At 37.7% G+C, this 26,451-nt stretch overlaps 1 protein-coding gene across 3 annotated transcripts; it reads right to left on the reverse strand.

Annotated features, from left to right (window-relative positions):
• Window positions 1–26,036, reverse strand: HDAC11 (histone deacetylase 11). 3 transcript variants are annotated; one of them, XM_035337495.1, is made up of 10 exons: window positions 25,875–26,036; window positions 24,638–24,786; window positions 21,600–21,700; window positions 16,027–16,143; window positions 12,942–12,984; window positions 11,314–11,390; window positions 9,669–9,731; window positions 7,472–7,568; window positions 4,427–4,605; window positions 1–1,960 (listed from the first exon to the last, which is right to left on the reverse strand). In XM_035337495.1, coding segments are annotated over exons 1-10 (1,068 nt in total). In that variant the 5' UTR covers window positions 25,877–26,036; the 3' UTR covers window positions 1–1,720. The 3 variants fall into 3 exon arrangements, with proteins under 3 accessions (XP_035193386.1, XP_035193388.1, XP_035193389.1); XM_035337497.1 differs by lacking the exon at window positions 25,875–26,036 and adding an exon at window positions 25,477–25,588 and having other exon boundaries at window positions 24,638–24,788; XM_035337498.1 differs by lacking the exon at window positions 1–1,960 and adding an exon at window positions 2,184–2,600.
• Between the last annotated feature and the right edge of the window lie 415 nt (window positions 26,037–26,451).

A 26,451-nucleotide genomic window follows, 5' to 3' on the forward strand; every position in this document is an offset into this window, starting at 1 on the left:
TCAGCAATATTCAACATGATTTTAATCTCCAATAAGGAATAATAAACATATAAACACAAACACAATGTATTTTGGAAAAGATCATATGGTACTATTACAGGGGTTTAGTTCATAAAAACGTTGCTTATAATTTTATAAAAATGATATGAAAGAATAGCAACATCCTTCAGTAACACAGACAGTATAGAAAAAATAAATCTCAGCATTAGTTGTATGTTGACCACCCATATAGTAAGAAATTTAAAAGTGCCTTTTAATAACAGTGTTGCAACTCAAGATTAGTGCAATATGCCAATTCTGTTTTAAAGCAGATATTTATAGCAAGTGTGCAAGTTCCTACCATTAACAAACCCCATAAATCTAAAAATAACAACTGAGGTAAGTATTCTGATTAGAATTAAACATTCCTTAAATAACTTATATACCAATTCCACTACAAGGAAAATATTGGTGTCCCTTCACAGAAATACAACATTAAACTTGTACTACAAATCAGTGAATACTCAGAAGTTAAAAAAAGCTCTTGCAAAATATACACTGTAGCACATTTAAGACCCAATGCCACAAACAGTACTTAATGCAAAGTATACCAACTTAAATAAAACAATCTTTAGAGTTAATGTACCAAATTTGCTTCTGAATACATTATTTTGCTCTCAAATTACAGTACCTCCTAGAGGCTCTCCTATATAGTTATTAAATTAGCTTAATGTAGAAATTTCACAGTATTTTTATTTCTAAATACAAACAACTTGGTTACTGCAACTGCAGCTACGCAGCTATGGCTACCACTAATCAACTAAAAAACACTAGTTGGGAAAAAAAATCAAAATTTACTCAATTTTTTACACAGGACAAGCACGTGTGATCACATACATGATGTGATAACAAAAGGTATTCTATGTTTCTACATGATGTTTTCTGCTAGAATTCTCAGAACTCTAATATTTGTTTTAATTTTATAGTAGTGTTTTTTTTTTTATCTGATTTACGATGCATAGCAACTACTGCTTTTTATATGCAGGCCTCATTTTAGGAGAGGCAAAAACCAGACTTAACGCTGAGCCCTTACCACTCATTTGCATAAGAAGCCAACGATATTTCACATTCTACTTCTTGATCTGTTTAAAAGTACTATCAAGTCACTACCATCAATAAGAATAAAACAATAATTAATGAGCTTCCATTGTAATAGGCTGTGGCTTAAAAGCCAAGCAACTGAACCGTTTTCCATAGTATTGCACGCTAGTGTTAAATCGACAGTTGAAGACTGTACAGAACACACACACAAAAGCAAGAAATGCAGTATTTAAGAAAAACGCCAATAGGTTTAGTCCAGATTACTCCCACCGCTGTCAGAACCGTATCACGTGAAATAGGTCTGGGACAGTCTTTGGATAACAACTGCATAGTTCTTTCAATATAATAGACTACCTATAACAATAAGAAGCAATTAAAGCTTTCTACAGTAATATTATAAACTGAAATAAGGTCCCCTTGAGTACATGTCTAAATTAGCTCAGAAGGATTTGTTGCCTTTGCTCAAGATAGTTTCAGAAGTTAAACACAGTTAATCTGCAACCGTGTGTTATCTGTGATACATTATTTTAAAGGCAAGCTGAGTCCTTTCTGAATTTCTTATATTAACCTTGATAATGGTGCGAAGACTTTCCTGCTCCTAAAACAGTATTTTTTTGTCCTATAATTTAGTAACTTATTATTACAGTGACAAGTTGGTTAAGTCTGTAACTGAGTCCCTAATCATCTTTTCTACCTTGGGATTTTCAGCTTCACTGGCCACTAATTCCTTGTCAATAAGCCCCAGGTTGTGCAAATTGAGGATAGAATCAGCAATAATCCGTGCTGTCCTCTTCTGGTAGCCTCCAGATGTCACCATCAGGATCGGGATTCTGCGGCTTCTGGCAGCCTTGAATACGACTTCATCTCTCTTCACAATTCCCTGCATGTTTACAACAGTTATAAAAAAAAGTGATACAAATATGGTGTTTTAGTTCTAACAGACAGTCTATTGTTTATAGATTTGCAGTATGGGATGCTTAATCAGCAATTAAGCCCTACAGTTTATATTAGGAACCAAAAAAATAATTTACAAACCCTCTTCGAAACTTCATTTGCAAAATCCTTTGAAAAACAACAAAGGAAAAATCTTTGTCTTGGTTTTAGAGGACACAATAGATAGAAGTTGCCTAGTATAAATTCCTATAAGAATTCCTGCCCAGGAATTATAAATTTTAAAACAATTGCCCACAAACAAATGGAAAATAATATCCAAATGTAGCTGAAAAATATTTTGTAAAACCATGCACCAGTAATAGTTTCTGTATAGTTTGACACAACTCTGCAAAAGAACAGAGTAGGACTAAGGACTAATAACAGAAAATGAAGACAAAGGAAACTGAAGAATTATATTAGGAACAGATCCTTAAAGGAAGTAACAGAATTATAGAACAAGCTATACATCCCCTGGGAACCATCACTGGAATCAGCAAATGCTATCCCACACAAGAACTGGAAGCAGTCACTATTCATGGGAACATTCAAGTGCCTCATTTCTCCTCCAAGATCTCTAGTGGCTGATCCTGGAAAAACTGAGGGAAAAAGACATAGGCTTACTCCCAGCATCTGCTTGTTACAAGAAAATAAATCAACTGAAAATGACAGCCTGCCACACTTGCAATTTACAAAGTTAAGAGGGACTTACCTGCTTCATAGCACGTTTTCTGGCAATAGCTTGGAGGCATACTTTGCGTATAATTAGCACTATAGCAAGACTTTAAAAACACAAACAATATCCACAACTGACGACTGGACTCATGAGCCTTGAAGAGATGAACTTTCAAGGGTCAGTGCCTTCATTTTGGGCATTTCCAATCGACTGGGATTTCAAACGTGGTGAAACAAGTCATCCACTCCCTAAGCCAACAAGATCAGAGAGAAACGAAGGCACCTGATCCAGTGGTTGCAGAGAGAAATGGCACACACTGCCTTTCATCTCTGCTCATGACCAGAAGGATCATTTACCCTTCTTTTCCCTCCTCCCTACATCTTATATCTTTCTTCTTCTGTATGGCATACAACAGGATACAGCAACTCATGGTTCTTGACAATTAACACTGTTCCACCCTGGAAGAAATCTGAAAGGGCAGGTCTAAGTATTTCTTATGTATCACCAGCTTCCATTTCTCTTGATGGCCACTGCTTCCCAAAAAGCTCCGTTCCACCACACGAGATCCTACACCTCAGGCAGTATCCTTTCCATTCTGAAAAACAAGTCCAAACCTCTCAGCTCTTCTTTTCTCATCCAGGGAGGCTTTTATACAGCCACGGAAACAATACCTGGCAATTCCAACCAGTTCCTAAGTTCTTCCACTCCAACCCATCAGGGACTTGGTAAGAAGTCAGAAAGCAAGGACAGGCTGCTCCGTGACAGACAAGAAGAACGAGGAGTTGTATCAGAAAGGCAACAAAAACCAGTATGGAACTAGAGCTCTGTAGAAGAGCGTTTGAGAACTAAAGCATTGCAAAACAGAACAGATCGAATGATGGCCCAATTAGAAAGGATTCTGAGAGTTCACAAATCAATAAAGCATTTTTTTCCTGTATTGAACTAGTAGACAGTAAAAAAAATTCAAATATAAGAACAGGACAGATTTGATAAGCTGTCTGAGGAGGATGAACTTTTTTTTTTTTTTTATAAACAAAAGCGCCTATCTGTCACTATTTCAGGAAGGTGAAAAGGTGAAGACCTCTATGCAGCCACACAGAACGAATACAATCTGAAACTAGGTTGGGGAGTACAGTTAAACTGAACTGAAAAACAGAGTGATACCTGGAGAGAAATGAGTGGTGAAAGAGGAAAAAAACTTCATTTCTTAAGAGCACAGACAGGCTGCACAAACTGCTAGACCTGGAAGACACCAGAAGGACAGTTCAAAACAAACAGGAGTGCCACAGAGGAAGTCACTTGTAAGACACATACTGGGGGCAGGTGACAAAAACGTCAAATGTGCTATATGAGGCGAAAAGAGACAAAGAGAAAGAACCAGATGCAAGAGCAGAACCACAGGAAAAATAAGAGCTAGGTGCACTGTGAAAACATACACCTCTCTGAACACTATCTGCCTGTTCAAAATTGGTATATTTTAGAGAGAACATTTTTGAGAGAAAAATATATCATACTTAACAGGAACATGACAACAGAGATATTTAGAGCCAGAAAGAGACGACTAAAAACATACGGTAAAAGCAACGGAGATGCACCTGTAACAGAAGAACATTTTGGTTTTACTGTGAGGTATGTGTCTTGCTTTCAACTAACAAATTGCCACAAGTAATGTGCTCTCAGGAGTGCCTTCAGTATTTAGTGAAGAGTGAGAGTCTGAATGCATTTTAGTATTATACAAACCTGAGGTGAAATAGCAAGTCCTCCCAATGGATCGCCATCCAGAATGTCAGTCCCAGCGTTATAAACAATGATGTCAGGTTTTAGTTCATTTAACGCTCCTTCCACGTGAGTATGTACCTTCTGAAGATATTCTGTGTCCTCTGTACCCCACTCTAATTCCACCTTGCGTTTTATAGCACCTAAAAAAGTTTCAGTGTTACTGAACTAATAAAGGATTGCTTTGGACAAAAAAAAAAAACAAGACTTAGGTTAAGTGATAAAGACGACATTTCCCGGAATTTTGTAAATACACTACATTTCCACAGAATCTTTAATTAAAGAACATTATTCAACTACTTGTTTTTGCAGCAAATGCAAGTTCGGTGACCTTGAAAAAAATTCCACTGAAGACACAATTCAATGCAGGAAAAAAAAATAACTCTAAAACACAAGTGGAAAATGTTACTGAAAAGTGACCGATATACAAATCCAGTTACCAATGAGCAAAGAAATTATTTAAAAATCATTTAATTAATCTGAATAGAGCATAAGAGAACACTGAATTGTTTTTTTGCAGAGAAACAGCTGGAAAAAAAAAAAAAAACAAGATAAATATCACTAAGACAAATTAAGATGTTTTATTTTTATCTCAACACCGAAAACTTAACAGCAAGGGATCATGAATGTACGTGAACTGCTTTCTGCATAACGACATTTAGCTTTGCCCTAAGCATTTCCAATTTAATGTTCTTACCTTATAATCCTAATAGAAGGAGCAAATACCTATTCTTAATTTAAATCAAATTATTTGCAATGCTTCTAGGAAAACATTAGAAGTAGAAAAGAAGGGTTGAGAAGGCAGAAGAGGAAAGAGGTCCAAGGTTATAAAGCCTAGCTTTCCAAGCCTTTAGGTAGTCTGTGTAACGCTAAATATGAATTAATCAAATTATGTCAAAGGTGTTTCGAGATACAACTCCCAACTCAGCATATCCTATGCCTTGACTTAAAGGATCTGGAGCTCTAAATCCTAAGTGTGGATTCAGAACCCACCAAGTGTGCATGGAGGAGATAAACACACAATGACACTTATTTGTCCCTGTGATTGCTGCGTGGTATTTCCCTGCTTCTTGTTCTACATTAGTAAAGCATTATTTTTCTTCCCATTATTTTTACTGCAAACATTAGTTTCCATAATTTATATAACAATAAGAGAAGAATTCAGGAGAAGTAAGTGTTTATATAAGTCTGCAAAGTTGTGGTCTTCTGACCAGCACCTAGAGCCTCTTCAATGTAAAGATTCTGCTAGCTGAAGAGAACTTTAAGAAGGAGGTAAATGCATTAGACAAGGGAACAAACAAGCGTCATTCCAATAAAACCATAAATTTGAGACAAAAAGGAATAAGATTCCATACTGCTGCAGTTATCTTGACTTCATCTCCAACACAAAAAAACAGAATTACTCTGATTAGCTGTTACCCAGATCAGTGACTACTGATGTACAGTGATGGACCTAGAGGTTAGAACCAACACCTCTTTGCATTTCAAACCCTTTCACTCATTTCTTGCTTATTTGTGAATAAAATTCTGCAGCTTTGAGCACAGGTAAAATGACACCCAAACCACCAGCAAGGCTTTTTGAAGGCCTGAATTTTGAGTTTCAGCTGTCAATCCTCTATGCCCACTCATAGAAATAGTCTTTTTTCACATTTATCTTCTTCCTAAGTTTGTGTAATTCTAAAACTTTTCAGGGAAACAGCACGATGACCCTTAGGGAGATTAAGCAGTGTCGGTCTTTTTTTTTTTCCCCTAATGAAATGGAGAAAAATGTACAGAATAGGCTTCACTAATAAAGGGGGGAGAACACAAGTAAGAGATCCAGAGAGACAGAGCAGTTAAAGGCTTCCGCTAAGGATTCAGACTCTCAGGTCACACCTCTATCTCCCTTCAAAAGGCTCCCTCTCTTATTTTGTTTTCAACCAGCCACCTAGCATGATAATTTTTAAAGGATTTAGTGAATTCTTATTTAGACACCCTTATTCTAACTGCAAGGAATTATGTATTCATGTGCCACAGCTTTCGGCACCTCATGCTTCACCTGCAGAAAGGGAGTGGTAGTACTGCCAGCTTCACAGGAGGGGGCTGAGAACTGAATCAAACCAGGCTCCATTCTAGCAGTACTGCGCCAGGGTAGGCCTGCACCTGGAACAGCTGGAACCTGAGAAGTCCCAGGTTGTCAGGAGAAACACAGAAGAAACATCTGTGCAGCTCAAATATAGAGTATACAGCAACAGGCACAACAGAGACTCTTCAAGCAGTAACTTTTATGACTGTTACAGATGTGGCTCATAACATTTTTTCACCCCCAGGAAAAAAAAAAAAAATCTCCAACAGAATTTGTAGCAGTCCCATCATTTCAGCAGCTTTGAAAGCACAATCTGCCTCAATGATGAGAAGGCCTAACCCCAAAAGCCCTCTGGAGTTTAAGTAGAAAATGATTTCAAGCATACGTAAGAAGGAAACAGTAAATGAATTGCTATGTAGGACCATAAAATGTGCATCTACACTAAAGTGAATTTATTTTGCTACCAATTTTAATGGACACTATGCATAAAAGCAAAGAACACAGAAAAACATATTGAAGGAATAACTGAGAATCAAAGGGCAAACACCAGATTCACACCCCCCCCCCCCCCGGTCCACTAAAATTTGGTATTTCAAAACAAGGGCTTTCTTTGTTTTGGTCTTAATTCATCCATTAGAAATGTTACCATTTGATATGCGAATAAAGGGATGCTTATGCCTTTTTTTTTTGTCCACCCAATGCCCACACCTTGTGTTCCAGAAATTCATCCCAGAAATGAAGGAAGACACTTCATTCTAGAAGTGATGGAAAGCTACAGAATTAACACTATTGGGATATATCAGAAAATCATTGCAAGTGGTATGTTCAATGTGAACTTAAAATCTAGTTAACATACTTGCAAGGAGACTTATTAGTAAATGAAAAAAGTTCAGTAGTACAGTAATTGTTTCACATTCTGGAATACGAATTTTAATTATACTTACGTTTAGCAAATCCATCCCCTGGATAAATATATCTATTGTACGCATCCATAATATACACTTTCTGATCATCCATGAAATCCCTCTCATGGCCATTTCCCTGAAGAAAATTCAGGGTTAGTTCTTTCTACCACACTCACACAGAACTACATAATCTGCAAATTCTAAGGTAATTAAGACTACAAAGGCCAAACATTTAAAACTCCTGTGGCATTTCCTTATTTATAGTCTTCAAGGTTATTTGGAGGTATAGAGCCTTGTGCGCTTTGACAGTATCAGTCTGAAGACTGCAGGTATTATCAAAACCAGCATCCTAGTATCTCTGGGAATGTAACTATAGATCTCATTGCACATACAAGAAAAATAAGTGAAAATTAAAAGCTAATTGTTTTCATCAGCATCTCAAAAGCAACTGTGGCCAGGACTGTAGAACAGATACCTTTCCAATTGTATAAAATGTCACTTTCAGCATTCAGAATGGATTCTGATGCAAGGTTACTTACATCCTAGTACAAGGATAAAACATCAGACTGCAGTTCTTCTGATAACTCACGTGTTGGTGAGATAAGTAGTCATTGGAAAAAATAGAAACACTAAATACCCAATTTAATCGTTCAACATTTTATTGTTTATCATCATAAAATCCCCACAAAAATACTCTATTGGGTGGAAAGCTGGATGCTCAAGAGAAAAGTCAGATTTTGAGTACTTTCCACCATCCCCATCTCTGAATTTAAATAGTATTCTTTTGGCTCTCATTTAGCTTTTTCCAACAAGTACAATATCTCTTCACAGCAATCCTCAAGATAATTTTGTCAAAATCAATGTTTCATATAGGACCCAACCACTACATTATTAGAGTGATTTCATTTAAACTATAGAAACAGAATCCAGACAGATCTTCAGTACTTCAGGCACATCACTTCGTTAATTTTGTAAACCTTCCAGCAAACAGTTAAGCAATACTTCTGCTATGACTTCCTCCCCTGGAAACAACTACAAAATACAGAAACAAAGGGCTAAAGCTAGTCAATGCACATGAAAAGGGGAACTGGAAGCACTAGAATAATCCTTTGCATTTCTTTAGGCTAAGAAACTGCAACTCCTACATATTTCTTCAGCACCTTTAGCACACACAGAAACATTTAGGAAGACAAGAGCTTCCTGGTCAACCATTTTCTTAAGAAAGGTGCAACACTCAAATGCACCAAGAACTAGGACACTCAAAATTTGAGGATGTCTGCCTACTTCAAAAGGATCTGCTGAGCTGCTACTTCACACACCTCTTAATCCCCAAAGAAAGGAAACAATTACAGTAAGGGGTGATTTAGAGTGCCAATCGAGGTCACTAGCATGACGCCTGAAAGCCAGCAAGTATACTAGAAATCTTTTAAAGAACACAGGAAACCAAAACATCTACAACCTGACAGAGGTGCCCAGAGAATCAGAAATGCAAAACATCTTTTTGCTGCATGAGTTATGCCTTTGTTTCCTGGCAATTTTAGATGCCTTATCTTGCAGATAAGAGAAATGACAGAAGATGGAACACTTCCACAGCCCTTAGGCTTCTTCACTGCAATGGAACCACTTCATAAGCTATTTATTTACACATACTAAAATATCTTCAGTGCTTTAGATTGGACAATTTTAGCACATTAACTGCTTTTCTAAAAATGCTATTTCTTTCCTTTTAGGATTTTTTTTTTTTTGAAAATCCTACTAAAGAGGAGGTTTGTTCTCAGTACCCACAGCAAATCACTCTATCAGTTGAAGAGATTTATTTTTTTTTACCTCATTAGCCTGAAGTCAATCTATTAGAACACTGAAGGTAAAATTCATCTCCTGCAAAGGTTGCTGCAATGATCAACTACCTGTAATTCCATTTTAAGAAATTTCAGTTTCTTCTGGGGTACTGAACTACTCTTCAGACTATATGCTACTGATCAGCATGCAACTCAAAAATATATTTACATCTAGCCACATGATGGAGCTACAACTCAGTTTAATTTTTCTGAGCTGGCTCATCAGCCCATTGGAACATAAGATACTTAAACTCAACAGTTAACAGCTTCCATTGTCCATGATTAAATTTGTGTTTTATGAATTGAAATTTTATGCTACTATAAGAAAAGCGGTCTTTAGCACACACCTGAACTTCTAGCAAAACATATGCAGTACTGAACAGAGGTAAGTTACTCACCTGGTGAGCATCCAGATCGATAATTGTGGCTTTGGACACCCCTGGTACTCTCTCAAATAAGAACTGGATATGCGAGCAAAGAAAAGGTGAAGAGATAGTTATAAATGTAGGCGACAGATTAACAGAAGACTTGAAGTTTGCACAGTGTGTTATTGTTTTGGCTTCAATGACATGCATTCCAAATGACTCAAAAAAAATGATTACAGAAGTTCTAATTATTTCACTTTTTTTTGTAATTATATATTAAGAACTATATATTTCCATCGTATGAAATGCATGAACAGCCATCTGCACGGGTATTTACCTGTCTGTAGAAAACGTTGGTGGAGAAAGGGCAGAAAAAGCTTTCTATTTATATCCTCTTTCTCACAAAAGGTATTAGACTCAATGTAGGACCAAGGACATATCCTTCTACAGCATTACACAATATCTTACAAAGCAGGCTCCACATTGGGCTTAAGCTCCACATTGGGCTTAAGCCCAATGGCATCAAATAACTTATCAAAGTCCAGGAAAATAAGGAAATGCTGTGGGATGAAGGAAATGTACGGAAATGTGAAAATGAGGAATAGCTGTGTAGGCCCCCAAATGGCAAGGAGCCATTTTCCTGAGACACAAATGACGGCACCCATGTGGTTTATCAGCTGAAAGGGAGACACTCCATTGTGATGGCATCTGACTGTGTAAAATCCAACATTTAAAAAAAGCCACAGCAGGGACTGTATACATTAAAGTCACTTTTTAAGCTAGTAAAATTCATTTATTTCATGTCTATTAAGAAAAAATAATTCTTTACATCTTAACTTTGCCAAATTCCTATCTTTTAATACAGACGTGGTAAAAAATACAAAGATTTTGTACAAACTGTCGTCCGCTATAATTTCTCAATCTGTATTTTAAGGCTAGAGAAAATAGAACACTGGATTACTTTCTGCAAATTACAGTGTACAGAAATTAGGGTGTTATGTCATTTAGTGTGCTGCAGTCATTAGGGCTTTTTTATGTTTTGATTATTACTGATATTTTATAAATATTCTAGTATACAAATATACCACAGTACGCTTGATAAAAATAAGCTCTAATTGCAGAAAGCTCTTGCTTCAGTCTTTCAACAGCTAAATAGCACATGAATTCATTCACATTCAGTGATTATTTTGGAGAAATCCACGTTTTTATTCATGAATTTGAACTACTCTGAGGGCTGTACAGCGCAACTTGATTCAGAGAGGATTTCTGTCTCTGCAAAGTCTTTATTGTAGTCACTGAAGCTCGTTGAATTTGCACGTTCAACTGCAAGGCTGTAATAATTAACACTGAGGATATTAAAAAATCTGGTTTGAGTGCGTTTTTTTGTTGCTAGTGGTAGGTTTTGTGTATTTTTTTTTCAAGATTATTAATGCAATTGTAGTCATTCATATTTACGTTCAAGATCCTGCAACCCCTGCAATTCTTCCTTCCACTTAACAATAGCTGCATACGCACTGTGTTCTGAAACGTTAGGGATCACACCATTTTCCTGTTCCTATCCATCTCTAGTTTATATTTTCTCTGATTAAGATGTTAGAGAGTTCTCATTAATTTACATGGAGATTTTTTTTCCGTTTGCATTAAAAGTAGTAAATACAACTTTAAGAATATTTCTTACCTTAATAGCCAGAGTGATATCAGCATATGCACAAAACCCTCCACCTTTGTCACTTGAACAGTGATGAAAGCCACCTCCTAAACATATAAACGTGAAGAGGTAAAAAGCTGGATACTCAGGAACATGCATGGTCTTTACAAAGAGACAGATCACATCAGGTATTTTTTCTCCTTTAGAAAAAGTCTCACCTAGAGCTGTCAATCCCCGGCCTAGCACCACAAGACACCTCCTAGGGTTTCTGTACACATCTTGTGGCATCTATCAGGCCACCACACAACGGTTCAGCAGATGCCCAATTTGAAGGCCATTGTCCCTTTCATCTAGCAGGGACTGAGAAATGCACACACCTAACGTAGTGCCCACACAACAAGATGTACTGCTTTGAAGTCAATGAAGATGTACTGCTAATGAAGCCAATTAACATTATGGGCAAATGCAAAGGACACATCGAAAGTTCTTTTCCCATGCTGAATGCTGGGTCAAAAAATACCTAAGAACTATGGCCTTATCAGCATTTGCACATGCCATCATCTATTTATTTACACAGTCAAACCAGAAGGAAACTTTAAGAGCTGATCTTTAAAACAAAGATGTATACTACACATAACAAGAAGTACTTAGTCTTCCTCCTCCCAAAACACATACTTTTACATATTAACCCAGAACATTTTAACCAAGAAACCCACTACAAATATCTAGGCAAAAAAAAAAAAAAATTAACAACCCCCTCTTATATGATATGTCAGGAAATGACAGAATTTTAGTTTTTTTTAAAAAAAAATGTATTTAATTTTTAATATTGGATATTTACTTTGTAGATTACATTTTAAAGTATTATTTGTTACTAAAAGAGGAATAAAAAGGTAGTTTTTTATTAGACACGTTACACAGCAAATCTTCAATTTCAGGACAGAAATTTGCTTTAAAAAACAACAGGAAAGCTGCACAGATGCAGGATTTATTGCCTTCAGAAATATCAAGAATGTGTAAGAAATAATGGAAAATCCCATAACTGATGAGCTGTGTGAAAACAACAAGCTAAGTCCTACATGGCAAAATATTTCAATAGCTTACTACTGATTTTACATTGCTATTTTAATATGAGCAAGAGAGCGGATTTATATTCACTACATTCTTTATAATTTCTTCATTTAAGTCTTTTTCAGCCTAAAATAGGGCTGTACTGGTTAGAGTCAACTCTCGTGCACATCAGCCAATCCCTCGATTTGGTGTTATGTATGTAAATTGGCTGATAACGTCTAGGAGAACTGTTGTATAATTTAATGGAAGGTTTTATTGAAATGTTTACATCTAATCTGGACATCTTTATCATTTTCTTTTCCTCACCACAAGCCAAACACTTTTCCCTACGTAGGTATCATATCTTTACCCAGTTACCTTATTGCTTTCTAAAAGAATTTTCATTTAGTTATAAAATTGCAACATGGGTGATAGTGAATAAGAAAATCCACTAGGACTTTTACCATTTTTCCTTTTAAAGTTGATTTAAAATTAAACACAATCCAGTCACTTTTTGTTACTATAAACAGATACACGTCACACTGAATGAAAGTAATGATTTTAAATGCAGTTTTAGGTATCACTTAATGCATTACATTTGTACTTACCCACATTAATTGCCCAGCCTCTATCAACAGCAAGTTTTCCTGCCTTAAGAAAATTACAGTAAGAACTTGATGAATGAATGAAGCAAACATTTAGCGCCGTCTGCTCCCACCCCAAATGCAGCTCTTGACATGCCCGTTGAGTTTTCAGATGTTTTTACCCATGCAGGCCATTCTGAATCAGAGCTCTGAATACGAACCATACAAAACTATTCTCAGCATAATTAGTTGAAAAAATATTTGATATTGCATCTGCATTTCATTCTCTGGCAAACAGATTTAAAACTAACTGTGCTTTGAGGAGACGAACACTGACCCCTAGCAGACAAACTAAAAAAGTGAAAGTACAAGTATTGGGAGGAGTAAGAGAGAGCCAGAACCTCCTGGTATCCTTCCTGCTCATGTATAAGTAGGAGGAACTTAAGCTCCAAATCCTTAAAATACAGATCAACATAGCTTCAGCTGTGGGTGGGGATACAAAAATGCCACAGTATGAAGTGTCCTGTGGCTATTTCTGTTTTTTAAATAACGTAACAAACACAGTATAGAACATAACCAGTCTTTTGCCTTTCAATACAAAAAAAAAAAAAGTGCCTGTTACACTCCTATAAAGTCAAAGGACATTGAAGGAAGGGAAAGTATTAACAGAGAAAAGATAATCAAGGCTTAAATTACATTTTCAAAAAAAAAAAAAATGACATTCTAGCTAGGAAGACTCAAGGAAGCATTTATCTACAGGTTAAAAATAAGTTAAAAAGAATATATTACTAGCTACTGGCTATAATACAAAATGGAACATCATACTATTCTCTTCCATAATTATGGAAGAAATGTATCGCATATCATGCATGCAAAGAAGTTTGACAGTTGAGAATTATCCATCACTAGTATTTGAACAATTCTAGCTTAGTATTAAGGAAACTACTTGGATGGCAAATATCATTCTACTAAGAACATGCCACCTTAAATCAGATCTTGAGAAAGACTATAGTTTCTGGACCACAATACCAATTAAGTTACAGGGAAAGCACTTCATCTGTTATTTAGCATACTTCCTAGGGATTGCTCATGAACAACCAACCTTCCTATATTGTTTAAAATCATTAAAAAGAACAAAAACAACAGGAATTTTCATGATTAACAGGACCATCGAGCACAGAAGATTGTCTGTACTTCTGACTTGTACCATACAAATTTTATGGTCTTGTGAATCAAAACTGCTTTTTGAGTACATGGGGGTGCTGGTCAACCCTTGCCTGAACGTGCCCCAGGTGGCCAAGAAGGCCAGCGGCACCCTGGCTTGTATCAGGAGTGCAGCCAGCAGGACCAGGGAGGTAATCGTCCCATCCCCCTGTACTCTGCTCTGGTGAGGCTGCACCTTGAGTGCGATGTTCAGCTTTGGGCCCCAGGGCCATCGAGGCCCTGGAGCGGGTCCAGAGAAGGGCTACGAAGCTTGTGAAAGGCCTGGGACACAAGTCCTGTGAGGAGCGGCGGAGGGAGCTGGGGGTGTTTGGTCTGCAGAAGAGGAGGCTCAGGGAGACCTTACTGCTCTCTGCAACTACCTGAAAGGAAGATCCACTTACACACAAATGAGAGACTGTTAATCTCACAAGCCTCACCAAATACTTGGGAAAATTGCTTCATCAAACTTTTAGATTCCGTCGCATCGTTCTCTCACACTGGACTCTAAAACCCAGTATTTTAACTCTTTCTGAATACCATGTTGCATTGTCTTTTATGCAGTAATCATAGAAAAGCTTATTGATGTCTTTAATGAATCCTTGATACATTCAAGAAGGTAAAGAAGGTAAAAAATATGAAACCTCAATTCCAGTGCAGAGTTGGATTACTAAGTACCTATGTTACGGTTGACAGAAACAGGAAGCTACCCAATAGCCTATTTCTGAAAATAATGCTGTTAACTTTATCATTCTATTATAGCTTCCCAGTCTTGCTCACCTTTAATATCTAGTGGTTGCAATAAATTGTGTTCTCCTATCTGGCATAAACATACTCTGAAAGGTTTGCCAACCCACAGAATAATGTTCTTCAGTAACTGGCTTCAAAGAGATACAGGAAAAAGCAATATCTGCTTCTATCCTTTCCACATGCACCCACTAACAGCTGCCTTCAGAAAGGGTAGCTAAAAGGCAGCAAAAATCCATTTGTATCATAATATTATGGATTTCAGATTGGATTATTTGTTCTACATTTATGTAACTGTTACAGCTCAGTACCTGTGAAGAGAGACTGGGACCGTTAACATCTCCTGGCACCATGCTGTACAGTTTCTGAACTCTAGATCTACTCTGACAAGTAATGAATAAAGGGCAGAAAAGATTCCATTAGTTAGAGGTTTAAACTCATTAAGGCATCTTTTCCTCAATATATGGTTAAAATAACTCATTCCTGGTTCCAACTATTAATTGTTTTCATTCTTCGTACTTCTTCAACATCTCTAATGGGAGTTCTCTGGCAAAATTAAGTGTCTGGTGACACTTACACAGCTCTTCTCCCCAGAGCACTCATTTAACTAATCAGAAAACAATTCTGTTAAGGTGCAAACAGGATACATCTCACCCCAGTTCAGCTGAGCTGCTTACAACATTATCTACAACAAAAGAAAGAGCAACTTTCTTCATTAAAAATAGACACTATTTAAAACCAAGCATAATGTGATTAAATGTAAATGCTTACCTAGTACCAACAGTAACCAAACCACAGCCATTAGGTAAGCATGTGCTTTAAAAACACCTTCTACCCGATTATTTTTGAAGCCTCCCATTCCTGGAATTTGAACACAGCTCAAAGCTATTCAATTTCTGTATTTGCCGTAAGCCCTGCCATCTCTGCCATGGCTTGCACAAGCTGCCCCTTACTACTGCCTCTGAACGTCACAGATCATAAAATCAGGTTTGCCCTTCACCTTGGTATTTGCTAACAGGTGCCAAACTTTGCTCACTTTAGGACTGTACACTAACTCGCTTCCCTCTGCCCGACTTCAGGGTTCAAGGCTTTGCGTCATACAAAGTTTTATAACTCACTGGTTTACATAAATATGATAAAACGTGCATCAAGAACACCTTACCATTATTGTTCCTCCTGTCTGGGTTCGCAGAGGTTTCAAAACTTTTCTCTGAACAAGGAAGTTGGGAAGGAAGAGAACCGGTGGAATTTCTGTGATTGTAGCCACAACAAATGACCACTACAAGGTGGAAAAAAAGTTCCAATTAATGCAGCCTGTCTTCACGATGACGTTTAGATATCTCAGCAATTGCTATTTATTAAGTTGTCTACCTACAAATGATAGGATGCAGAATCGTTCAAGTTTAACAGAAGACAATCCTATGACTATTTCAGAGTTTTCTGGTATCCAGAAAAGCTCCTTTGACTTCACAATTATCAATGCTTAAACTACAGAACATTACTTTTTTGAGGTAAGGGGGTGGTATTTCTCAACAGTTCATTTGTAAACTTATTTATAATTATATTTATCATTTATATTATTCAGGTATCATAATATCATCTTTTTGTCAAAGTGCTTTAGTTGCTTTCTAATGATTTGATAAAATACTTTTGCAAGATATTCCAGGTTTAAAACAAGCACAATGTAACAAACCAGATTCAATCCTAGCATTCTAAAATGGAATTGCAAGAGGCCACATTTGGATAAAATGTACATATTTTTTATCACAAATCTGAAAGGTCATCATAAAAGTTCAGCATTTAAACACTTGAATTTAAAAAAATAATCTCAGTGGGAAGAAGCAGAAGCAAGGAAGACTCAAATCAACAACTATCCTCCTGCAGGTTAAGTGATTGCAAGAAAACCACAAATGGTGTCAGTAAGGAATAAACAAATCTTTCTATCCACAGTTGAGGATTTTTACAGCAGCTCCAAGTCCAAAAACATTCACTGCTTTGGACTTCACTGTGTTTATGCAATTCCTGACATATGGGGGAAAAAGAAACATCTGACTGTAAATAAAGTCTGATTCAAGAATACAGCTGTAGACTTCAGTGAAAATGCTTCTCAAGGAACACCATTATAGCATTTAAGAAATGTATTGCCTCAAGCTGTGGGTAGTTTTGCTTTTTTTCTTCTGTGTGCTAATTTTGTTTTCTAACATTTTCTGCAACACATTTGCAGAACAGTTACGTATATGCTTGAAAAAGAACTCAAAAGGAATTGGTGTGATATAATTGCATACTTTTTTCAAGTTGTAAAAATAAGAAATGATTTTGAATAGATGAGGACTATATTAACTATGTTTTCCAGGCTGTCAGTTAGCTGCCACAACGTAAGTCTTCACAGAAATAAAGATTAGCTTCCTTTGATACAGAATAACCCATCAAACAAGAATTTTAAAAATCACTATTTTCTGCATTCAAATGGTATATATTATAGAGAAACATCAGCTACTATTTCTTTTGTTAGATACTTGTTCTCACTGTCATCATCAATTTACTGATTCCCTAATAACATTCTAGTAGATAATAGATTCTAATTCTAATAGATTAAGTAAATCTGTAACTTAACAGATTCCTACTGCTGATCAGAGGATTTAAAAAAATATTTATTTACTTTCCTGTGTTTCAGATAAAACTATGTACACATGTAAGTCTCAATTAAAAATCCACCCTGTTTTCTTAAAAGGAGTAAAGAAGTTGGGTTAACCCTTAGTTGGTATATTTTCCTGCAATATCCCCTCCTCCCAAATTAACTACTAGGCAGTATCATTAAGTTTAGCTAAGTGCAACATCCCCCTCAAGTGTATTACATCCCCCAAAACCCTAAAACTAAAGAGAACCTGAAGAGTTCTCAATTGTCCTTGTTTAAGCCCAGACTCCGTAATATATGCATTTAATGAGCATAGTCTTGCAGGACTTTATAATAAAGTCATAATCACTATCAACTGTTATTCCTTGACTATAACCACCTCCATTCTTAATAAGGATAAACAATTTTTCAAAGTATTTGAATATGTGGTAGTAAGGATGCAAGGACTAAAAATTAAACTGCAAAACTAATATTAGGACGATAAAGCTAAAGTAGTTGCTTCTATGCTGATTATCCTGGACTAATACAAAGAGCACACAAATGACCAAAACCAAACTCTGAAGTATTGCCTTTCATGTTATCCATTCATCGCATTCCAGCATTTTAAAATAGCCAACAACGTGTCAAATTAAAATATATATATAATCTGTAATATCTAAATTTAAACTGTGTTTAAATCTTTGATAAGTTTCTGGAGCAGGTCCCCGCTTTAAGGGAAAATTCATAGACTCAAAAATTCAACACCAAGCTTCTAACACAGTTTTTTATTTAGAAGGTCACTGGGGACAAAGCAATGCTCATCTTCAATAGATAACGGAAGTACATTTTTAACTTGAATTAACATAAAAACAAACAGGAGACTAAGATGCTTGCAATTGTCACAGAAGCTTCCAGGTCAAGGTATGAATGCAATATTATTAATAGTTATTAATAATGCATTCACAAATTACTGAACTGATAAAATCTAATGGTAGCCAGGCGCTACTCCAAAGAAAACCAACCAGCCAAGAACTGCAATTTTTGTGTATCAGCCTCCCAGCTGAAGAGTTACGAATGCTAAAAAGAAACAAATCACTGTTGACCAAACGCTACCTCATCCTTTTGTTTAAGAGGCTTAACAGACACTTTAGTTGCAAAGAATGCTCTACGGCACTCGCACACTAAACACTGAAGTCTGTCAGGTATTTTTCCTTGTAACTGAGTCCTCTTGTTCAGTGTTCTACTCAAATACCGTAATCTTTAAAATAACATTTTTATATTCCTTCACCTGACATGTTAACACTTACACAAAAATTTAAGTGAAAACAAATACATTTATTTAATCTCATGATTTTCTAACTGAATATTTTATAGAAGACAACCACTGGTCTTCACAAAACTCACCGATGAAGTTTGAAAAAACATAACCAAGGACAAAGCATGACATAGGAAACAGAGAATGGGTGACAGCATGAAACTGCATGAACTGAGGACAGGAGCAGGGGAATGGTAAGGACCTGCAACGGTGCTCATTTTATCCAAACCAAAGCCACGTGTTTTCATCAACCATGTCATCTACGGTCAACTACAGCAACGCACGCAGCCCAAATCCATTTTGTGCTGCTTTCTTGAACACCTCAAACAGCCAGAGATATCACAGGCTGAACTGATTGTACAAGGCTGCTTCTACTGCTCTTATGCCCAAGAGCCCTACCATCTTTCCTCTGTGCCTCACATAAATCGCTGATGTGATATATTGATCTCATCCATAACAAGATGTCCACATAGCTTGACTTCTCTTGATTTATGAAACACATCCACTTTTCACTAAACATAAAAATTTAAGTTTCCAAGAAAGTGATTACTTTTTCTTAATATCTACATCATTTGCAAATTATAAAAACACACTAAAATTTGTAAGCTCAACTGATTATCGCCTGACTCAGGTCAGTTCCAGAAAAAGCACATCTCACATTTGACTGACACACAAGCATTACCCATGTTATTCAGATTTCACTATTCACTCACTTATGTTCTCATAAGACTTCTGAGTCAAATTAAAACGTTTCAAGTATAAGACTTACGAAGTGCAAAACTAGGTTACACCTCATTGCCTACCGTCTTCCAGATTTTCAGAATGCCAATATACATGAAATTCATTATTTTCCATAACGCTAGAACAAGACGATGAGAAGAGACAAAGAGACAGCAAGCAAATTATCCAAAGTCCAGTCATTACTTTACAGACCTAAATTCTTCAAAGGAATATCTTGGAGGGGAGAGTCACCTCAACTTAAAACACCAAATTTTGTTCTAAGGAGTGTTCATATTACCTTAAGCAGGCAAACAGGTACACCCCTTCTCCCAAAACAGAACTGATTTACAGTACACTGCTTGATCTACTTTGTGCACAGCATTTTTTTTCCACTACAATCAACCCCAGCCCAAATAAACTACTTTTGAATTATGAAATGCAGAATCATCCTAGGCAGTTGCTTCAGCTTCTGTTTAAGTACCAAACACCATTTTTCTTGCAAGTGCATGGAAGCATACCACTTAATTCATGTTCAAATTTTATATGACATAATGCAAAACTATGCCATTTTTTGGTAGATCTGTACCAGTCTGAATTAAAAAATAGACTATAGTAACACAGAAGATTTCACATAAGGAAGCAGAGAGGATGCCTTGTGCCTTACCATGTCTAGCTATGCTATTTTTCATTTGCAACTAACCACTTTTGTCTTGGCTGCTTGGCAGGAATTCACTGGCATGACCAGTATGACATCTTCCAATTCCCACAACTGTAGGAAATATGCTCTCAAGTAAAAGGGCAACATGAGAAATACAATTGATGACATCTGGAAGCACAAGACAATACTGGTTTTGAACACCAGGACACAGGTTATCAGACAATTCTCTGTGAAGCCACCCTACAGGTACTAAAAATATTATTGTATTTCAAACAGAGCTATGCACATTACATCCTGCTTCAAAGAAGTGACTCAGTAAAAAGAGGTGGGTGGTTCCATGGAGTTAAAAGCTCAATATCAAGAATAGCTGCAATAAGATCAAATCCAATCATGTATGAAAGTGCAAGTAACTTCCTAGCAATGAATGAAGAAGCCTAAAAGAACACAGAAAAGGATTAAAAGTGAGAAAGTCACACAAATAATAGATTTCTTACACAGAAAAACAAAACATTCCAGAAATAGCAATACAAGGACTCTTTCATTGTGGAAGGACAAAGATGACTCAAAGTAACTTCTTTTGAATTATGAAATGCAAGATTCTTTTTAATATAAATCTCTCCCCTTCCCTCCTAGTAAGGAGTTGCCAACAAAAACCAGTGTCACCTGCCAATATCCAATTCCTTCTACAGATGACAATACATTTTCAGAAACAAAGATCTCACATGTTTATGCTTTAAAGTTAAATATAAGTTTAACAAATGTATGTTTCATTTAGAAATACCCAATTCATGCTCTTTTTTTCTTCGTGAATATTTAACCTTGTATGGGCCACTATTGGAAACTTTCACACATAGATAACATACAAGATCATGCTCTTTTGGCTCCTGTATTCCACTGACACAGTCAGTCTCAGAGTATGAAACCACTGCTTCCCCCCTCAACAGACTAATGACAGAATTCCTACTCGGACGCTGAGATTATATAAAACTCAAATCCATAAAGCAATCCTCACATTAAATAGTATGAAATAACATATTCAGTTTCAGGGCTCTTCAATAAAATTTCAACCTCAAAACCAGATTCTACTGGAATAAAACAAAGCAACATTTTAAGACCAAATCCCTGGTACTAAGTAGAATATTAGTTGAATCTCAAACATCATAATTTTCTTTATGTTCATTTAACTTTGCTGAAATATGCCTACGTAAGATGGTAGACCCTCTTCCCATCCATGTTCTGTAATTTGGCTTGCCTAGTATTTCTATGATTTTCTTTCACTATTCTCAAAGACAATGTTCAATTCAAAATGTGAAAAACTGATCTATAATTCGTAAAAAATGATCCTATAATGAATCAAGTAGAATATATGTTACCCTTCACATTATTTCTAGACACTTAGCTTGAAAGACACATTAGTAAGTACAGCACCTTTAGTTTATTAAGGTAGCGCCTCGTGTGAACAACCAGAAGATCTTCATCTGTAGCTTCCCGTGCCTGTACAATCAAGTCATCTCCAATTAGTTTTTCTTCTGAAACAACAGGAGAGAAGTTGTAGTTGTCATTGTATACAATCACTTAACTTCCCATACTCCACATTGCCTAAGAAGCTACTTTGACCTTAATTCCTACATCTGTAACATAAATCAGTGCAACCCTTTGTGTTTCCTCAGGGTTTCTATACTTCCAAATACATAGCCTGTATACATGTAACTATTGTTTACTTATAATATTTTTACAGAAACTTTTCACAGTGTAATCATGGTAATGTCTTGTTTAAACTGAAAGAAAAGACTGGTACTAACAGAGGACGGACAGAAAGAATCACAAGACTCCTTACAGTCTAGGACTAGATACACTTCAGAAATCTTAGTGCTCATACATCAAATATTCCTTTAATATGCTTTAAGAAATTCCATAGTTGATACTAGTATTCAGTTCCCTAAATGAAAGCAGCACCAAAATAATAATAATAATTACTTGAATATTCATGGAAGTCAACATTTACACGTAACTGTGATATCTGTCACACTCCTACCTTCATTTAATTTCATGAAATACCAATGAGCAGCTATTAATTCTTTCCCTTAGAGACCAGAAGATAGTTTATTTAAAACCTGGTTTTAAAAGAGCAAGTTACAAAACATCACTCCAAGACTTCTGTATGTGAATGAAGATAATACAATTGAATGCGTACTTGTCAGAAAGTTCAAGTTTAGGTTGACTTAAAAAAAAAACAAGCTGTTCAGAAAAACATTGTTGCTTTGCATGATTGCTACAAACAACAAATATAAGGCATCATGCTGACCTTCCAGGCTAAATTTAGTATTTGTTACAGGGCTGCAGTTTAAAACTATGCCTTTCCTTCAATTCTAATACTTGGAGTAGAGGAAAATATGAAAGATTTTGTTCATAGTGTTATGCAAGAACAGCACCTGCAACAATATTTACTTTGGCATTATGTTTTTCTGGACTGTGGCTTGAGAAACATTTAATTCATTCATGTCAGACAAAGCCAAAATGCTAAGTTTCACTCTTGAGGAAGGCGAAAGTGAGCATAGAAAGATTTTCACTGGTGATTTTCTAGAAGATAATAGGAACTGTGAGGATCAGCTGTTAACAGGAGTTACTACAGAGCCAGAGAACACCAGGAGTGTTAGAGATGAAGAGGGAAGAGTGGACATTTCATGTAGAAAAGAGAGGAAAAGACTTCACAGAGAGAAGGAGCAGAAAGGCAAAGGTTTTGATTCAGAAGATACTCGTAGAATCCAAGACATGGATAGTTAACTGCTAGAAGGCAGATCCAGCTACTAAATGGAGTGTTAGAATTCATTCAACCTCAGTTAAATGAATACAAGGTAGCCTAAAGCAGGAAGGGCAATACCTCACTGCAAGAGATCATCAGCTGAAGGAGTCATTAGGACCACATAAACTGAACAGGCCTGGCTCTTGGATAACTTTTGTATTGGCAAGAAAACGGTGTTGTTTTTTTTTTTTAAACTCGATGAACAAACTTAAATTTTAGATAAAAACGTCAAGTTTTTATAGGATCTTGTTCTAACCTGTGTTCTTCCATTTTATTTCCTTCAAGTATTTCTGTATTTTCCAATTTATTTAAGCAGCAACAACGAGCACCATCACAAAAAGTTCTGCCTGTCACTAGAGCTCAAAGCTCCTCCCAGACATTATCAGAATATCATGACATTGGTAAAAGAATAGATTTATACAAGTTGCACTGATTCTTTGCACTGAGAAGTGCCATTTGCCTGTCTGCAGTCTCGTGAGTAACTACATTACAGCCCGCAGCAAGCTGGTCATTAACGCTTGTAGTTTCACAAGCCAGATGGAATGTCTCCTTTCTCGTTACACCAGGTACAAAAGCAATGGAAGCACACTGGCTGTACACAGTACTCCCAAACTGCAACGCAGGTCTTGCAAGGCAAACTGTAAACTTGCAGCTACCATAGGAAGGATTTTCCATTCACTGCTACAAAAAAGCCTGCACTCAGTTTTGGATCCAGGTTTAGTCTTCAAAAGAAAGAACTCGAACTACAAATAGCACCTATCTTCAAGGGGAAACTTAAAGGAAATATGTTCTCATACACTAGTCTTGCACTAAAAGAAAATTTAAGAATCATTACAAATCTGTTGAGTATCAAAACACGGCACTGAGCCAGGTACATAAGGCACCTGACTCAGGCTATGGTTGAAGTCAGTATTCTGGCGCTCACTTCAGAGGTGGAAATAGTTCTCATATATCCCACGTGAATTTTTCTCATAATGGCCAAGAAATTAAATTCTGCACAGTTCACGTTTCCCTTTGAATCACAAAGACCCGGAATATTTCAAGATTGTCTAACACATTGCTATACTTATGTTCCTTCCTACTCCTTTTTACTCAGCCTTGTAAAGCTCTGGGTCAGAATGAATTCAACCAAGCTGGTTACTCTGACTAGTATTATTCACACCTCTGGGAAGAGGAAATCTTTTAATGAGCTTGTACTTCCAATCACATTTCACAAGTTTCACTATGTACAGACACCATGACGGAACCAAAAACAAAAACACAGGCTTTATTTAGTAAAGCAGGCAAGAACTTACATTTTCAAAGAACCATGAAATAAACTTTTGTATTCAAAAGCCCTGGTGTAGGATGTTTGTTCTAACAAGACACAATTTCATCTTTTCAGTATTTCATGTGGAAGACCTTCAAGAATGTGTAACACATGACATTCAACCTACCTCACAAATCCTACAACCAATTTAACTTGTTACGATTTAAATCTGCAAATACATCAGAATATTAAAGCACTACAATAGCGACTAAAATGCGTAGCTTAAATCTACAAGAAGTGAAGATGTACAGTCACTAGTAAATTGGCAATTACTAACAGAAGCCTGCGCTAATTATACTTCTTTTAATCAACTTGTACAAATGTTGATCTAAGTGGTATATTCTCTTACTTTACCTTTCAAGAAGTTGATTACCTTTCCCCACTTCCCTGCATCAAAGGGATGCAGTTTCTCCAGTCCCATGAAAGTGATGTTGTAGTCTGGAGAATATACGATAGGCCAGCATACTGATGGAACGTCTTCATACAACTCACTTCTGTGAGGCCTTTAAAAGCAAACACCAACTAGTCATTGCTTCTAGGAACTACATATGCAAGTCAATATTTTTAACGGAATTCCCAAAAGATAAATTCAAGTTCTTATTATTATCAGCTTTTCACTGGGAGTGGTTCCTGGAGATGCTATTTCCCCTGGTTACCAAAAAGAACACCTGCTTGTTGTTTCACAGTTCTTCAGCAGTGGGATCCGGCTGAGTAACATAACTCACTTCCCACCAGCACAGTTTAAACTTTTTAAATAATCAGTAGGGAAGATAAATTAGTGAAGAACATACATTAGTGAATTACACATATGACGTTAATTGCAGAAATGAATTAATGGAAGCATTTGCTCCTCTCCCCTAGTCCCCTTAAGTTCACTAAGCAGTACCTCTGTCTTAGCAGGTGCGCCCAGCTTTATGAGCTGACATAACCTCAAATAAACACATTACCAGGCTCCTTTAGAAACACTCTTTCTGGTCTTTGCCTGAAGCACGCGTGCGCACACTGGCCAGGTCAGGCTGCGCCTAAGAGGCTCCTGCTCGCCCGCTGCACCTGCCCCACCTGCTTGTGTCCCTCCTGGGCCCCAAGCACCCTGACACCTCTCTTGCTCCACAGACTTGAAGTTTGCAAGATGCTTCACGACTTACTAGGCAGACAGAAGGGTTCTTTGTCAGATGAACAATACAAACAAAACCCCCTTATTCCAGCCTAGACACGCTCAAAACCGCCCTTCTAAAGCACACCCCCAACAGGCACCAAAGCACAACGGAGACTTTGAGGCAGCGTCTGCGGCCCCGCTCCCGCAGGGCGCCCACCAGCAGGGCCCCCTCGCCTCACCCTCTAGGACAGGCGGCTTGCCCAGAGCGGGACGCGCCGGCCCGAGCCGGGAACATGCCGCCTGCCCCTGCGAGACGGCCCTCGGGGCTGCGGGAGCCGAGAGCGCAGATGTCCGCTCCCTCCCGGCTCCCCCGGCCTTCCAGGCCGGCCGCTGTCGGCGGCTGGAACCAGCCCAACCGCCCAGGCCGCCCCCAAGAGCTGCCCGCCCCGGCAGGGCCCCACATGGGCCGGCCCAGGCCCCGACCCCGGTACTCACATCCCCGCCGGGCAGGCTGCGGGCCGCCCCGCCGCCCGGCCGCCCGGCCCCGCCAGCCCCGCTCCGGCCCGCCCCGCCGCGGGGCGGAGGCTCGGAGGGCACGGCCCCGGGGCCGGGCCGCGAGGGAAATGGCGGCCCGCTGGGGCGCTACACGGGGGGTATTACAGCAGGTCCGCATCGACAGCCTCTGCGGGCAGGAAAATAGGAGTCTTGTGGTGAAATGAAATGAGTGAGGCGTTAGGAAGCGAGGAGAGACAGCAGCGGGGAGCAGGATGAGGAAAGCTGAGGTGAAATCGTGATACTATCGCGATGAGCAGCTGAACTCCCCCAGGAATACCGCTGCTAAATTTGAGCCGCCATACACAAGTAAAACGAGCCAAGAGCCGATTTCAAGTCAAGAGCCAATTTCTAAGTGTACTTTACTAATCCTCTTTGAACGTACACAAAAAGCAGTTCCTCTCCAATGGTATAGCTTAATCAATACTACCATCATGAGAAATGGCCCTCAATAGCAGCAATGCCTGTCAAGCAGCCTATAAAAATGCAGAAGTACTCTTTCCTCAGGAGGAACAGCACC

Source organism: Oxyura jamaicensis, chromosome 12, assembly GCF_011077185.1.
Source record: "Oxyura jamaicensis isolate SHBP4307 breed ruddy duck chromosome 12, BPBGC_Ojam_1.0, whole genome shotgun sequence".
Taxonomy (NCBI): domain Eukaryota; kingdom Metazoa; phylum Chordata; class Aves; order Anseriformes; family Anatidae; genus Oxyura; species Oxyura jamaicensis.